General features: G+C 41.7%; 1 protein-coding gene across 1 annotated transcript; it reads right to left on the bottom strand.

Annotated features, from left to right (window-relative positions):
* Nucleotides 1-6,977: 6,977 nt before the first annotated feature.
* On the bottom strand, nucleotides 6,978-13,968 carry CUNH5orf47 (chromosome unknown C5orf47 homolog). The gene is made up of 5 exons (XM_026047507.1): nucleotides 13,566-13,968; nucleotides 12,071-12,159; nucleotides 10,788-10,890; nucleotides 8,034-8,083; nucleotides 6,978-7,032 (listed from the first exon to the last, which is right to left on the bottom strand). The coding sequence occupies exons 1-5, from the start codon at nucleotides 13,966-13,968 to the stop codon at nucleotides 7,006-7,008; spliced, it is 672 nt and encodes a 223-aa protein (XP_025903292.1). The 3' UTR covers nucleotides 6,978-7,005.
* Nucleotides 13,969-15,724: the final 1,756 nt, after the last annotated feature.

Below are 15,724 nucleotides of genomic sequence, written 5' to 3'. Positions count from 1 at the left end.
GCTGTGTCCCCGTGCTGGCTGTGAGCAGTGCACACTGCTGCTGTGTCCCCGTGCTGGCTGCCACCAGCGCACATTGCAGATGCACTGGAGCCCCTAGGCTGGAGAGGCCCATGCACCAGCTGTGAGGCTGCAGGAGGACACGGGTGGCATCACCCGTGGGCCGTGGAGACCGTCCATTCCCCAGCTTGCATCCACGCTGCCAATGACCACAGCCCACTCAATGCATCAYGCAAAGTCCTTGGGGTCTACCTCAAACGTGGCCATGGCTGGGGGAACAGCAAGCCCACGACGCCAGCTGGCACTGTGCAGGGCTCTGCTTTGGGTTGCRGAGCCGGGCGGGTGGATCTTCACCACCACACCTGGGGCTGCCAGAGAGTCACAGGCTGGTCTGCACACAAATTCAATGCTGCTCTTCAGCACCACTTCAAACAGCCTCTGCAAGAAGAGGGTGTAGTGCTTTGCTTAGAAACAGAGGGTACTTTGGGATGGCTTTAGTCTGATTTGTTTATAAATATAGAATTTGCTTCCAGAGCTTGCAATTTGGCCTCTTTTACAAGACCTAAATATACTCCTAAAAGGCGTAAACTGTTTCCATAATAAAGCCTTTGAGAACTCACTGGGGAAAATTCACTTAGAGATGCATGTTGGAAGGGAAAGACCAGTGCCTGGGTATGAGCTTGTTTGCAGTGCCATGGTTAGGTACCACTGGGAAGAGCCTGGCTCTGTYTTCTTTTACTTCATGTGTTAAGTACTCATATACATTGATGATCCTCCCAGGCCTTCTCTTCCCCAGGCRAAACCACCCCTCTTTGTGTGATAGGGCCAAGTTCCAAGCCCTGAACTGCCTTCGTGGCCCTTTGCTGAGCTCCTTGCAAAAAACCCATGTCTCTCTCATGCTGGGGAGCCCAGCCCTGGCCCCAGCACCACCGCTGAGGTCCTGCTGGGGCTGAGGAGAAAGGAAACATCTCCTGCTCTGGCAGCACACTGGAAGCAACACACTTCAGAGCAAAGCCCGTCCTTTGGAAAGTGCGCTTGCACCAACTCCTTCTCCAGCATTCACTATATTAGAGATTGTATCATCTAAAGTGATTTCACTATCCAAAGAGATATAAAGACTGCACAGTTATCTTCTGCTGAGTGCATGCATTTGAGCTACTCTAGCCCCTCTGTCAGCAAGACAACTGTTTAACTGAAGGGGCTGGAAAATGTTATTAAAAACAGGCATAGGAAACGTTGCATTGCAACTGCACAGAAATGGCATTGTGCCTTTCCAGCTCCTATCTGCCATTTACCAAGGGGCACGAGAGTGCTCTGTTGAAAAGCAAATGGACATCTTTCCTAGCCTGTAAATTCATTCTGTGATGCGAATACTAAATTTTCTTCATGTACATCAATATTAGCAAAGAATATCCTGCTAGCCAAAATGCTCTCTTATTGATCCCTAGGCAGTACCTCTGACTTAAGAAAAATCTTAAGCAGCACTTTATACAAATACACTGCTGTTAAATCTCCAGAAGCCCTTGTGCAAATCCTTCAAAAGGATGCTTACACTGTGAAAAATAAGGTTGCAAATAAGGCCTCTGCTCATTCAGCTCATCTATTCATTTGAATATGCTGCTATGCTTGCATGGTTTAATATATTATCTTTTGTTGGTTATACTTGAATACTCTTCAGAGTAATGTAGCTAAGGGGCAGTGAGGTAAATCCCATTCCTCTTGTGCATCACTGGCACTGTTTAATACCTTCCATGCAGCCGCAAACCTGGTGATACCTGAAGGGAACTGAATTCTCTAGAGCATCTTCTGTGTCATGCAGAGAGCGCAGCTCATGCGCTGCTAGTCGCTGATGGCTGGCAGGCTTACAGCCCTTTGGCACTGAAGGGGTTTTAGTGCTGAGTCCTAGCAGAGGGGACGTGTGACAAGTCAGCACACGCTGCTTTTACCTCACGACTTTTCAGCATAGAAGCACTTTTCAGCAACAGGTTCAGCGCCATCATCTGAGAATTTCAGCAGTGTGGTAGGCAGAGATGTGCAGAAAGATACTGCATTACTCAACCCCCTCCTTAGCATTAAGTAACTTGTATTTCCTCCAGATGCAAGCCCTCTAACTACTTCAGGACAGTGTGCCTCCTTTCAGTTTGAAAACACCACCTTTTTGCACACTGCTAGCTGCACAAACAGACACACATTACCAGGGCTAAGCTCCCAGAGCAGGATGCTTCACGGGAGGAATTGATGTTTAAAGTTGCGAACAAGATCTGAGAGGAGAACAGTCCCTAGGGACACCATTAAAGCAAAGCCAATGGAATACAACAAATCAAAGAGCAACTTACAGCCTTTCCTACGAAGTGAATACAGCATGCAAATCCACCCACACGGCGGCTCGGTGACTGGGAATAAGACAAAGCAGCAGTACAAGCAACATGAGACTCCGGAGAAACAAACAATACATTTCTTCTGTCAACAAAAATATATGCTTCTTTTTATTCTTTAATAAGACTCTCATGATAYATTATCTATTTTCAGTTAAATAAATCAGAGGAGAGTTACTGTTTTCATTATCTATTTACACTAAAGAGTATTGGGTATCTTTGAGACACTTAAGATCTTTAACAGGGCCTGACTATGACCTTTCAATGTACTTCAAATACTGTAACTTCTAAAAGACATGTCTCAGTCACAGCATACTTCAACTTCTACCCAATTCAGATCTGAACACATAAATCAACTTCTCCTCAATGTTCATGAATATAATTTTACATCCTTGTTCCATGAGCTATGAAACTCTTGTGCTATTCAACTCCCTTTAGAAAATGTACTTCAAGTACAGCATGCATTTTTCTTGTATAGCTTTTGCATACTATTGTAACATATTAATTCTCTTTATTTCCATCTACTGAATACCTGGGCTCAGATTCTCAGTGCAAGTATTTGGAATCATAGGGACAGGCAGTAGAAATTCCTCGAAACTACAAAACTTACTGAGAACAAAATTCCAGGAATTCAGACAAGCTAAATCACGGCAGTCCTAGAAGAACCTCAGCTGCATCAGAGACTGCTCTGCGGAAACATCAGGCTTGTTTCTCCAGCATTCACATCAATTCTTCCCAAAATGCTCTACCAGCACAGGAAATATAACAGGTATAGAATTTCAAGAGAGAGTTTGAGCCAAATCCAGTCTTCACCTGAAGTCCTGTGACAGAACAGATGCGTATGGTCATGAATTTGGGCTTGCATTTTCCTGGAGGAAAAGATGTGATTTAGATGCAAAGTAACACTTAAGACAGAACGTGTCAACATGGGAAGGATTTCTACTACATCCTCTTCCTCAAGTAAAATATGGGACTATTCCCACTGAAATACTTGCCTGAGGGAACTGCTGAGCTGCCAAGACTATGATGGGACAAGTTCGATCTCTGCCAAGGCCCCAAGCTGCTCCTTCATGCACGTTCCCAGTTGTTCTGCTCTGTCTAGGACAACAGAGCAAAGCGAGGAGGGCATTTCTGCTCCTTTCCCTGGAAGATTGCTCCACAGACAAATTAATATGATACTAAGAATTTTATAGTCAAGAAGAGTAAGTAGTTAAAGGAGTTTAAAATTACAGCAGGTATAAAAAGTGACGATGTGCTTTAAGAAGAGGCTAACTACTTGTAACCATTACTATGGATGGAACTCAGCTGTTAGACAAAATTACATCACACTGTGTGTCCTATCACACACATAATAGTAACCACAAATATATATACAGAAGAAGAGGGGAAAAAGCCATGTAAGTTTATCCTTCAACTCAAAATACAATCATTACAATGATTCTTGAGGAGAGGCAGCATTTTTTGGTGCCTTAGAGCACTTTGCTGCATTGCTCTTGTAATTTGCCCCCATTACTCGTCTCTGCAAGGACAGATATGCAATAAATTTCATGCATTCACAGCATTAATGTATTCTTGTGGTGATCACTGGGAGAATACACAAATCAGAGGCATTCATAAGCAGTCCAGCAACACTCGTAATTCAGCAGAATCACTTACCTCAGCCACGCAAGAGAGTTCACAAGTTAGAGCAATAAAAGAGATCCTCTCATTATCATGCCATGCACATCCAGCACGGAAGATGCAATAAGGCCATGTTAGGACAAGTGTCACAGTCAGTAGGTGCTGGGCGTACTCAAAGTCTCTCTGCAAGTGTTCAACCTCTCGGGATCGAGGCATACTTACCTTTTCCTAAGAGACTGACCGTATCTTCTGCTTCTAACAGAATGAAGCTGTAACTACAAACAGCAGAGTTTCGCGAGCTACAAGGCCAGRAGAGACTTCTAAACAGTTTTTCACCATCAGATCAGATGTCCATGAAGCTGTCACTAAACCATGTGTACTGTTTATAAATATTTATTAAAAAKTCACAGTGGACTCAATATGTTTCCATAAAACTTGCTCTTTTCATCACAAAGTAAACTTTCACCTAAGTCATATGTTCCCCTGCTACTGCAATTTGGTGRAAAATCTATACTGTTAAACTCATCAAAGTGTAGCTGCTTTTTTTGTGTGTGCAAATTCCTAATCAACTTGTATCCCATTTTGTTTTGTGTCGAAGACTACTGCACATATTCATAAAATGTCACATATGCCCCCAAATTTGTTTTAAGTCTCTTTCCAAAGAAACAACAGAATTGAACTGCTTGCTGAAGGTTRTTCCTTAGTTAGAGGCCATGCAACATTGTGTTAGAACTTTTGAAGTTAAAAGTAGAACACTGACTACTAGAGAGGGCCCTGCAGTCAGAGGCAATTAATGAATGCGACCATTAGTGAAGCAAAGGTCATTTTATAATTTTCCAAAATCTGACCACGACAGAAACTCCACATCCACTTCTCAGGATTTGTTTAAGGGTTGAAATCTTYATATGGAAGAAATCCGCAATTAAGTATTATTAACTTTGGTGACTGATTATGTTATTATAGGCAAGTCACAATAATCTCRGGGCACAGGACTGCAGAAGCGCTGCTGTTGGACCCAAGGAGTCTGATTCATTGTAACATCAAAAGAGATGAAGAATAAGCAGAAGTTTGCAGGAAATAGGGTTTATCTGACTCAGTGGCTTTGCTCCAAATCAGGCAGGAAGCAAACTCTTTTGAAAATGCCCACAAACTGGCCAGTGCCAGAAAGGTCACTTCAGCAACATCAAAACATTTCCAAAACACAATTCCCAAGTTCCCCACCCTACGGCTCATCTGTCCCCCTGCAAAATTTAACAAATCCACTGTTGTTGGGCAGTGCTGGGGCGAGACTGTCTCCCCTCACTGGTTTCTAACACACAAAGCAGGAGTTGCTACCACTCCACTCCTACACGTGAGCAGTAAAAGCCCGAGGCCGCCCTTGTGCTTTCTGGATGTTCACACACACACAAAGTGACTGCAGCAGGCGAGTAAGGCGCTATCAAATAGCCCTGGCAGCTCTTGACAACCAACCCACACAGACTTTTTAGATTTCAAGAGGTTTAAGCATAGGGGTGATCTAGATCCATGGTTATCATCTATGATTTCTTCCTTTTAAAATGACCCTGAAGACATTGTTCTGTATTTATCAAAAGATTGTCAATGAAGCGGGTACATTTCATTCAGAGCTTTAAGCTGAGGTGCCTTTCTGTCCTCTGAAAGGTGAATTCTACACTTGGAAGAAATTACAAGGGTCTATGGTCCTTTAAGTCTGTGCCAGGATCAACTGCAGCTGTACCCTGCTTGAAAACTGTAGTTTTCAAGAAACCAAATTTTAGAGCAGCAACTCTAGAAATTATAATCTGGGACTGTAAACTACACCCTCTCCACGCAAACATTTCAATGATAAAACTGTAAGAACAGGAAATCCACCTCCTTTATTAAAACTATACATATACATATATGTGATTCCAACCATGTTTTTTGAAAATATCCAACTATCAAATTTTTTCCCTGCCGGAAACACGGTCACATCTTTGTGTAACACTTTGCTTTCTCACTTCCTTTTCCAAGCTGAAATATCAACTATTTCAAATAAAATCTGAAAATTACTCAAATACAAGTCAGAGAACTTCGATGCCTGAGTAATTATAAAAAGGCACATTCTATTTTTGCAGTTTTTCTATTAGGAAAATTGGCTAAAACCTTCCACATGTTTTGTTGCTTAATGACACAAGCAGTAGCATGTTACTAAAGTTCAGTACTCTGAAACTTGTTATATGTGCAAACACTAAGATATCATGAAATGAGAAAACTGCAATTCCACTGGAGAAAATGGATGTCTAATTGTCACAGGTGAATGTTTTATCTATAGAGACTCACATATAAATCATTTTTATATGGTCTTCATGTTCCTTTTGATGAATTTACTAGTTTAATAGAATTTRACAGTCAATCTAAAGCATAAATATTAAAGACCATAAACGAATAAAATTTTATCATGTTATTAAAGTCAGCCAGATAAACAATACCTTCTGATTGCAATATCGCTGTTTCACAATGAGCAACAAAACAGAAACCATTCACCTGTTTTTATATTCAACTACTTGCAAAGATTCATCTATAAATAGCTGAAAGAACAGAACAGCAATTGCATATTATTTTAATGTAATAAAATCAAAATTATTCAAATCACTGAGAACAAAAATGTTTCTACAGATTTTATGGGGAGTTTTACTTTACTGAATTTACATTTGTTTATGATTCTGACAGGCTACAAAACAGTATGATACAAATACAGCCAACACTGAATGGGTATCTATTCTCTTGCAAACAAACTGTCACAGCCTTATGCTCATTAAAATATCGAAGTGAAATACTAGACTTAATGACTTCAAACAAATATCTCACAACAGTTTTGTTTAAATCATGTTAAAATCAAACTTTCAAACAGTAGAAATACATACTCCAAACAAAAAACAGGAGATCTAATCTCATTTTCACTGAAACTGGATCCAAAGATAAAGTATATCTACTTTTTCATTTCTRTCAAATTCGAACTTCTTTTATTTTCTTGCTATACCCAGCCAAAGATGGACCCCTCCTAGAAGAAAAAGAAGAGACGGAAGGGAAGTTGGATATAAAGTGTGCTAAATAAACACTGTTCAAATTTGTTGTGTTATATGTTAGACTCTTACAGCAGGATTTAACTCAAGGGAGCACACATGACACTTCTAGACTGGCCACAACTATGTACAAGAAATTGCTTTAAGTAGTGAGTTCAGAGCTAATGGGGAGTTTCCTTAGTACCTAAATATAAAGGCAGCCTTAAACTTTGCTCCATTCCCAGCATATTACGCATGTACTTCCCACTCGGACTCTTCTCAGTCTGAAGCTACACGTATTTATGTTTATAAAGTTGTGCTCTTTGCACCAAATACCACTCATGATCATAGCAGAATGTTTTAAAATAAAATCATGTGATCATAAAGCCTGTACATTAAATTATTCCGAAACACTGCAGTATTCTGGCAGCTGCACTTGTGCTCTCRTGTCTGCTAAGAGGAGATATAAAATGTCAGCATATGTATGTAGGCGAATATCAGACTTCAGCAAATTTCAGGCTCATTGACCCAAGTTCCTTAACAGGCTGTGAATATTCTTCCAGGGGTAAAGGAGAGAAAGTTTATGGTGATGCACACCCACACTCCAGTCAAGTCAGGAAAGAGCTATGGAGACTAGGGAGGCAAAGAGCCTTGATGGGAGAAGTAGGAAGAACAGAATGSGGAGTCATTGACACATACCAATACATGGAGAGATCTGGGGAGCAGGAAAAGGAATTTTGCCTTTGAAAGGGCAAAATCCACGTGCCGAGCCTGGCAATGCACTCAGCCCTTCCTGCTGAGGACAGGGCTCTGCTCCTTCCTACATGTGACTAAGATCATTAAAAACGTTTGAGCCCAATGGCAGTAATACCAAAGACGACGACTGTTACTTATTTGCAGTATCAAACAATATCTATGCATCTTTAAATTTTTCTTATTTTATCATTTAACTTATTTTATCATTTAAGCATGCTTGACAGTTATCAGATTACATACATACCCTGTCCAGGTAGGATGCCTCATTCTGTGAACTTTGGTTCATGTCACTGCCTGTGCAAGAATATGATATAAAGGCATCATTTTCAGTCATACTGACACTAACTTTAATTGTAGCTTTTCAGGGATTAAATAGGCAGCATTAGAACTCAAATAGATTTTTGTCTCCCAAGAAAACTGTTTTTAGAGGCAATAAAGTGCAGCATTGATTTTTTAGTTCTATTAATTTAGTAAAAATCGAAAAGCTGAAGCCAATTAATTCAGATTTGTTGATTTCTATCTAAACRTCTGCCAGAATTATTCCATTTGCTTCTTGTTTAATGAAAAATTCAGATCTCCTTGATGTGATATTGTTTAAAACCTGCTAATTAAAAAGAAGGTATTAGGGTTGATGCTTTACAAATAAGTAGAGCTTTATAGCAGATCCTCACATAAAGCTCCTAAAAATGAGTTACAGTAGGACTGAGTGTAGAATAAGTGCTTGAGTGTTATTTGTTTGTTTGCTTTTAAGTCAGTGGAATTACAAATAGAGATAATACTGTTCTCTACTTCCCTTCCTCCTCCCACCAGATGACAAAAAGAAATGAGTATAGGAAATGCGACAAGCCCAGCCCGTTCAGTGCTGAGATAAGTACAAGTTTGACAAAATAGCCCACTGCATATCTGTAACAAACAGAAAAGCAGATAAGCAGCCCTGTGTTAAGATGGGGAGCCCACCAAGGAGATCTTATATCAACAGAATTCTTGCTTTTTTCACAAGAACTTGAAATTTCAGAGGCAATCACATAATAAAGATTTGATTCCTTCCTTGTCTCCTGTCCTCCTTTTCTTTAAAAATAAACAAACAACAAATAAGTTATTTTTCCTTTGGTAAATGCTAAACCCTACATCTGCATTAATGGCAGTGCACACAAATTTCCACAATGATGTAAGCTGGGGGAAGATGTATATTGAAGGTGCTGGACCAAACCTTTCCAGAGTAGTGAAGTACAGTTTTGCAATGGCTGCGGCAACAGGCTGATACAGGAAAAAGTCCAAGGTCCAAAAAGGCTCCCCCATGCCAATCTCCTCCTGTCTGGCACGAACAGAGTGGCTCAGGAGGAAGATATGCATGCCTGACCCCTTAGATTTCACAGGAAGTTACCTGGACYATCACGGGTCAGAAACTGTGTCAGAGCTGCCAATATTTACCGTCTTTCCTTAATGCAAACAAATAAGCATTGAACTATGAACAATAGATAGAATCTGGTTGCACTGTAATAGAAGAATGAAGATTATCAGAAYTGGGAAACAGTTTCCCTATGAGGAGAGGGTTTTTAAATGGGATCTTCTCAGGCTGAGAGAGAAAATGGAGTAGAAATAATGGCAGAGACCAATTGAATCATGACTGTCATGTTGAATAGTAGATAATTGATATTCAGCATCCTATAATACCAGAATTCATTGGGTTGTAGTCTTTAAACAAACAGAAAAATAAGTGCTTTTCCCCATATATATATAAATCATGAAAATATATTGATGTAGGAAGCTGTGGAGGATAAAGATGTAAATGGGTTAAATAAAAAGAAAAAAAAAGAGAAATAACTTCAGGATCAGTCTTTCGGAAGCTAATGAACAGAGGGACTGATAAAATGTCAGATTTCAGTAAGTTRGTGAAGGGTGTTTTTTTTTAGTTAAAAGCTGAGGGAATTACCCAGGGAAGAATAATTCCACACTTCCCCTCTTTCTTCTACWATTTCCATAACATCCACTTTTGGTCGCAGATTATTGGAGCAGGCAGATTTCCATTTGGAATGAGAACTGCACTTCCTTTGTTCTTACAACAACATGTTTGATGGACTATCTTCATAGCATGTAWGTGGAAATCTAATCAGTATGCAACATGCAAACTTTTACTAAAATAAGATACTGGCAATGATTTGCACACATTTTGGCATATATCCTAACACATCTATATGTGCAAAACTCATACTAACACTAATGCAAGCTAAACAGAAGCACTGAGGGGTGAGTATACCATTTGTAGCTTATCTCTTAATGGATTCATGTATTCTCTTCCCTAAAAACTAATCAAATTGTGATGCCAGAAATTCCAATTACGTTTGTAAGCATTCACTGTATTATCTTAAATTGTACAGCAACTACAATGTCTCTAATTGAAGCTGTCTCAATGCAGAGCACCAGTTTTAATTCCCAAGCCATTTTCCAGTAATGAAATAGCTGTATTCAGGGCACAGTATGAGGACGTGTTTGATGGCTATGTTAAATTATATTACAGCTACCTTTGGGGAGCATCTAATTTATTTATTGGCTGAATAAAACAAACCTTTATTTTCCAATTTCCCTATGTGATAGCAAGAAAAAAAAAAGGCAGTATTCACCCAAGTACTGCCTTAGACCAGTCTGTGAATAGTTTAATTGCATATTTCATATATTCAGAAAAACTTGCAGATATTTTCATGATCTTTTATGTTCATATTTTTCATGTTCTGGACTGCAGCAAACACTTCTTTTACCCTCTCTTTCCAACTGCAACTAATACACTTTCTACAGGACCCTCAGTGGAGCACAAGAGTTATTCATATATGACTAGAAGTGTTTAAAGTATGTAATGATTCCATAATCTCTTAGTTGCCAAGCATATTACCCAAATCAAGCAACCTAACGGACCTTAAACCTAGGAATCTTAAGTCAAAGCACAAAGCATTAATAACTTGTTTTCTCTAACATGAGAAAACTTTACCAGTTCAGTACCTACCTTCTCCATTGCACTGACTACAAGCCAGCAGTCGACTTCTGAACTTTTCATTTTCCTCAAGCATTTTTGAAATTACTTTCCAGACTCGAAGCCAGACTTTAGACTAAAACATAAAATTGAACTTTAATACAGCATATAAAAAAGAAAAAAAGAAAAAAATTATATCAAAATTTCTCCTATAGAACAGAGAGTGGAATTCACCAGGATGACTTTGAAGCCCAACTTTCCTGCCTAATCTCTCCACAGCAGCTCAGCTCAAACCCTGTGCACAGATTCCTGCTCAGCAATGGCCCAACCTGTTTCCTAGCAAATATTAGTATTAGTCTTTCTATAAATATTCTTTATTTTAGAGTCATAAATCTCCATCTATAGCTGGCATTTTTTTTAAGTTTGTGGCATGATAAACAATAAACTGGAAATGTTGACAATGGCATAGGCATTAAGATAGAGGCAGACTAGCAAACATAAACRGCTGTTAACATGTTAATGTTGTGTCTTTTGCTGAACTTCATCTGTGAAACTGGTTTAAATCTAAAGGACTCCTTTCTCGTGGACATTTATTGCTAAAACATAATACATATGCCTCATTCCTTTTGAAGACTATTTAATGAACTAGAAGAGCAATATTACAGTATGTTATTAGCTGATCTGCTGAAGTCAGTAGCATTTTCCTAGTTTTAAATCAAGTATCTGTGACATTTCTATATTATAGTCTAGCTGATTACTTGTACTTTACACATTACAAAATCTCATAACGAGTTACTATTTTAATAAATATGTCTTTTTAAATTTCAAGCATTTGTTGAACTATTGAACAGGAACAGAAATACTGCTATGAAACGGTAATTTTATATTGCTAGTAGCATAGCAATAATACCTATTACTCTGTTCTTTGCTTATTTGTAACCTGTGGACTTTCTTTGTTCAAAATAATCAAAAGAGGAGGAGCAGTAACGGAGTTTTTCTTTGCCAGGTTTCACCCAGCAAGGTGTGGAGCTCCCTGGCCCCAATCCAGGGAAGCATTTCAGTACATGCTTTAAGTCAATAGAATACTCACTCCTCAAGGTAAGCACATACCTAAGTGCTTTATTGAATGAAAGCCAGAGTTTTAAAGCCCCAAGAGAGAGAAAATAATCCCATTTTTCTTTCCTGTAAGTGAGGTTTTCAGTAACAGACTACCAATTCAATCTTTTAATCTCCCTCACGCTCTCACACACAAAGAACAAGCGGGAAACTATTTTCATAGATGCAAAGGCAGCTCATTCRGCTCTCATGCTTTCTACCTTTTGTTTCTTTCGTTTCATTGCTTTATTAATATTTCTTGAAGGGCAAGGAAAATCAAAGGTGTCAGCCTTATCCTCTCGACGGTCACCTAAAAAGAGAGGTTAGAAAGCACATCCTGAGTGTTTACACTACATTCCTGGGGAAGCTGAAGATTCCCTATCTTCCAGAGAGGTATTTACTTCTGGTCCCAGCAGGTTACAAAATACCAGCCCTCACATAGCCCTGACTATCATCTTGCTTATTTTCTCCATTAGCAGCAGAGTACCAATGAATTGCTCCCACGCTTCACAAAGCAGGTTTCAAAACACTACGACAACCGAAAGTGAAGACATCAGGCTTCTGGCAATACTGCCCATTGATAATTACCTCTTTTCTGCCCTCAGTACAGTAGCTATTAATRTCTTGTCTGAGCTTAAGAGGAAATGGTGACTGGGCTGAGATGAGAGATCAGCTGAATTGCCTCTGGTAGCACAAAAAAGCAGAAGCAAGGAAAGGCAAAACTCTCGGGCTGTCTTCCTCTCACGGCGCGGCTGCAGGGAAAGCAGTGTCCTCCAGGCCACCCCATGGCCACCGTGCAAGGTGGCCACGTCCCGAGAGCAACCGCTCGAGCCACTGCCCACCGCAGGCATCACTTATTTGCTATTTGCTATCACAAATCATCACAAATTTGCTATTTGCTAATAGCAAATCAGCAGACCTGGGGCTTCTAATGACAAATTCATGTAGCACTTTACTCCATCATCCCTCCAAAACCTGCTTTTGCAACAGGAGAAAACTATACAAGAGAATCATAGTATCTGAAGATCAGCAAATTGGTGAAGATCAGTCTGACCCTTCCCAGCACTTCTGGCTGGCAGACTCTTCATCTTCCCCAGCAGCCAGGTCACATTCCTTGTTTCTACCCCCCTTTCATCCCATGCAGTGAAATTGTGTTTCATAACAGACTATAACCAGTGGAAAGCTGCCTAATCTTTTTTTTGGCTTAAAAAAAAAAAAAAACCCACACCCAAGCCCATCTCAACTTTGTTTAGTCCTAGCCACAATGAAAGATAATTAAGAAACACATTCAGGCTCTCACAACGAGGAAGCAGAAAGCACATGGGTACCCCCTGCTCAGTGAGAATGCAGTGAGGAAAGGCAGAAAGGATTCAGATGTTCAGTGAGAAAAAGGGCTGCTCTGAAGGACTTTTTTGTTTTTGGCCTTACTGTTTACATGATTGCACTGGGAAGGCTCAGTAGTCTGGAGCAGCCTTGCCTGAGAGCATGGAGACACCACAGCACAGCAGCAGGACAGCCTGGGGCAAAAATAATGATTTTTCCACCTCCCCTCTCCAAGAAATTTTTTTTGGAAATCCTGCCGATGGGTGGCACGGACAGCATGATGTCCCACAAGAAAATGGCGGGTGCCAGGACAAGGAGGGACCTGGGGCTCGAGCTCAGCTCGAGTTCCCCATGCCAGGAGGGCACACGAGCCCTCCTACGTAGGCTCCTCACCGTGGTGCTGGTCAACAGGCTGGGGGCTGCCATGGCTCCTTGCCGCCCGCGACCGGCGCTGGGCCATGCCCGCCGGGGAGGGWAGCTCCATCACAGGGCTGAGGCACCTCTCGTCGCCGCTCAGGCTCGACGCGCCCGTCCATGGGCTGCCCTCGCTCCCCGGCCTGCGGGCGCCGGGGTTCCAGCCGTAGCGGATGACGGTGCCACAGCGGTGGGTGCCAAAGCTGTTGACGTAAACGAAGGGCAAGCGGGGCCAGCCAAGGCCCGAGCCAGGCTCCATTTTGGGCACGGCGGGGCTATGGCGGCGCTGTGAGGAGAGGCCGGAGGGATGGCGGGAGACTGAGCGGCAACGGGCGCCATTGGGGCCTGTGGGGTCCCTTCCTGCCCCCTTTGCTCGCCCCATCTCAGCGGAGAGAGTGGGGAAGAAAGCAGTGACCGGCAGCACACAGGGTAGCAGCCGCTTTGCACCCGCAAATGGCTCCCCACAAAACTCCTCCAGGGTCTTCACGGTGTGAGGGCTCTGGTTGGCGACCCCGCTACAAGCACGTTATAATTCACTCCTCCGCCTAAAAGCAAACGGCCAGGCTGAGCGTCCACCCTCTCACACAGGGYTGCGCTCGGCCAGCATTAATTAGAGCTTAGCACAGAGCGTGCTGCCTTYAGCCCAGAGCCACGTATTGACGTCTTTGATGTATATCATTGATATAGGGATAGATGAGACCCCAGGCTGAAGGCAGTGACGTCTTCCCACATCCCTGCGGACATGCCCAGGGCAAGAGCCAGCGCTGGCCCTTTGCTGCGGGCGAGTCYACAGCATCTGCTCTGATACTGCACATTTTCACAGCAAACCATCAGACAGGCTCCTGACGCTACACAGGCAGGGCAGTCCCACTACGCCATGAACCCTGTTTAAATAACATCAATCTTAACATGTAGGGTCACTTTGCAGCGGGTATAAAGGCTGGTAGCCGATCCTGAGAAGCTGCAAATTCCAAATTCCTGCCTTGCACCTCKGCAGAGAAGGTGCTTCCACCACCACATGGTATCATTTGGCATGACCTGTGGCAAGTCTCTTAAGACCCCAGGTTGCACTGATTTTTACTTTGACATTGAAATACGGCTCAATATTATTTCTSAGAGCTTCAGGCCATAAAAGCTCTCGCAGGAATGAAAGTGCTCTAAATGAGAGTAAATTCCACCAAAATGCCTTTTTTTTCCCTTTAATCCTCTGCAACAGAATACAAATTGCATAAAAGATGCAGCACCCACCAGATGGCAGCCTTACCTCCTGCAAAGGAGCCTGGCAGAGTCACGGAGGGGGAAAAAAGGGGAAAAATAATTTTAAAACTAAAGGTTAGAAAGAAGAAAAGCAAGTCCTCCCCTTAAATAATAATAAAAATTCCTCTTCTGAAAGGTATCCCAGGATTTTTGGCTAAATTTTTCAGCTACTTTTATATCCAAACCCCAGAGATGCCCACTGTCCCCTGCAAAAACCCGAGCTAACAAATTGGTCTAGTGAGGTAACCTACGAGTTCAATTTGGGGGCATTACACAGAGAGAGAAGTGAGAAYAGCTTCATTAAAAAACGATCCTGGAGTGCCAGCTTTGTCACATCCGTTAATCACAAAGCTCTGGGAAAGAAAGCGCTTTGCTCCTGATACTGAAAATACAGGGGTCTCAAATCTCCCCCCACACAAACCTAAATAGCAGCCTTTTTCTTTACACAACTTCCTTAATGCTTTGTATGAGCATTTGCCTGCATGCTCCTAACCAGAAGCACGTCCTGTTAGCTGACAGGCAGCTTTCCTTCTTACCTCCATTCAGTGCATCTTCATAGACGACAGTTTTAAGGGTCTCCCAAATGAGAGGATTTCCCAACATCTGTGTTTCATGGAATCTTCTTCCACTCTGCTGATGCAAATAAATATCCCTTGTGTGACAGCTTTTCCCTCAACAACAGATTGCCGCAGTTCTGATTTCAAATTCAGCTCAGATCCCATCTATTATTGCTGGCAAAAATYGATGCCATCTAAAATCTACAAATGTCCTGCAGAATGGGAAAACTCAGCTATTCTGGTTGCACACTGATCCCCATCCTCCTTTCCACACACGTAAATTGCCTCTATCAGCTAGTCCCTACCTCCAGTGATATTTAGGTG

This window comes from Nothoprocta perdicaria, unplaced genomic scaffold (genome assembly GCF_003342845.1).
Source record: "Nothoprocta perdicaria isolate Ctin4 unplaced genomic scaffold, notPer1 scaffold_5, whole genome shotgun sequence".
In the NCBI taxonomy this organism is placed as follows: Eukaryota; Metazoa; Chordata; class Aves; order Tinamiformes; family Tinamidae; genus Nothoprocta; species Nothoprocta perdicaria.
Note: the sequence above shows the minus strand (reverse complement) of the source record. Positions and strands in the feature narration are given on the sequence as shown.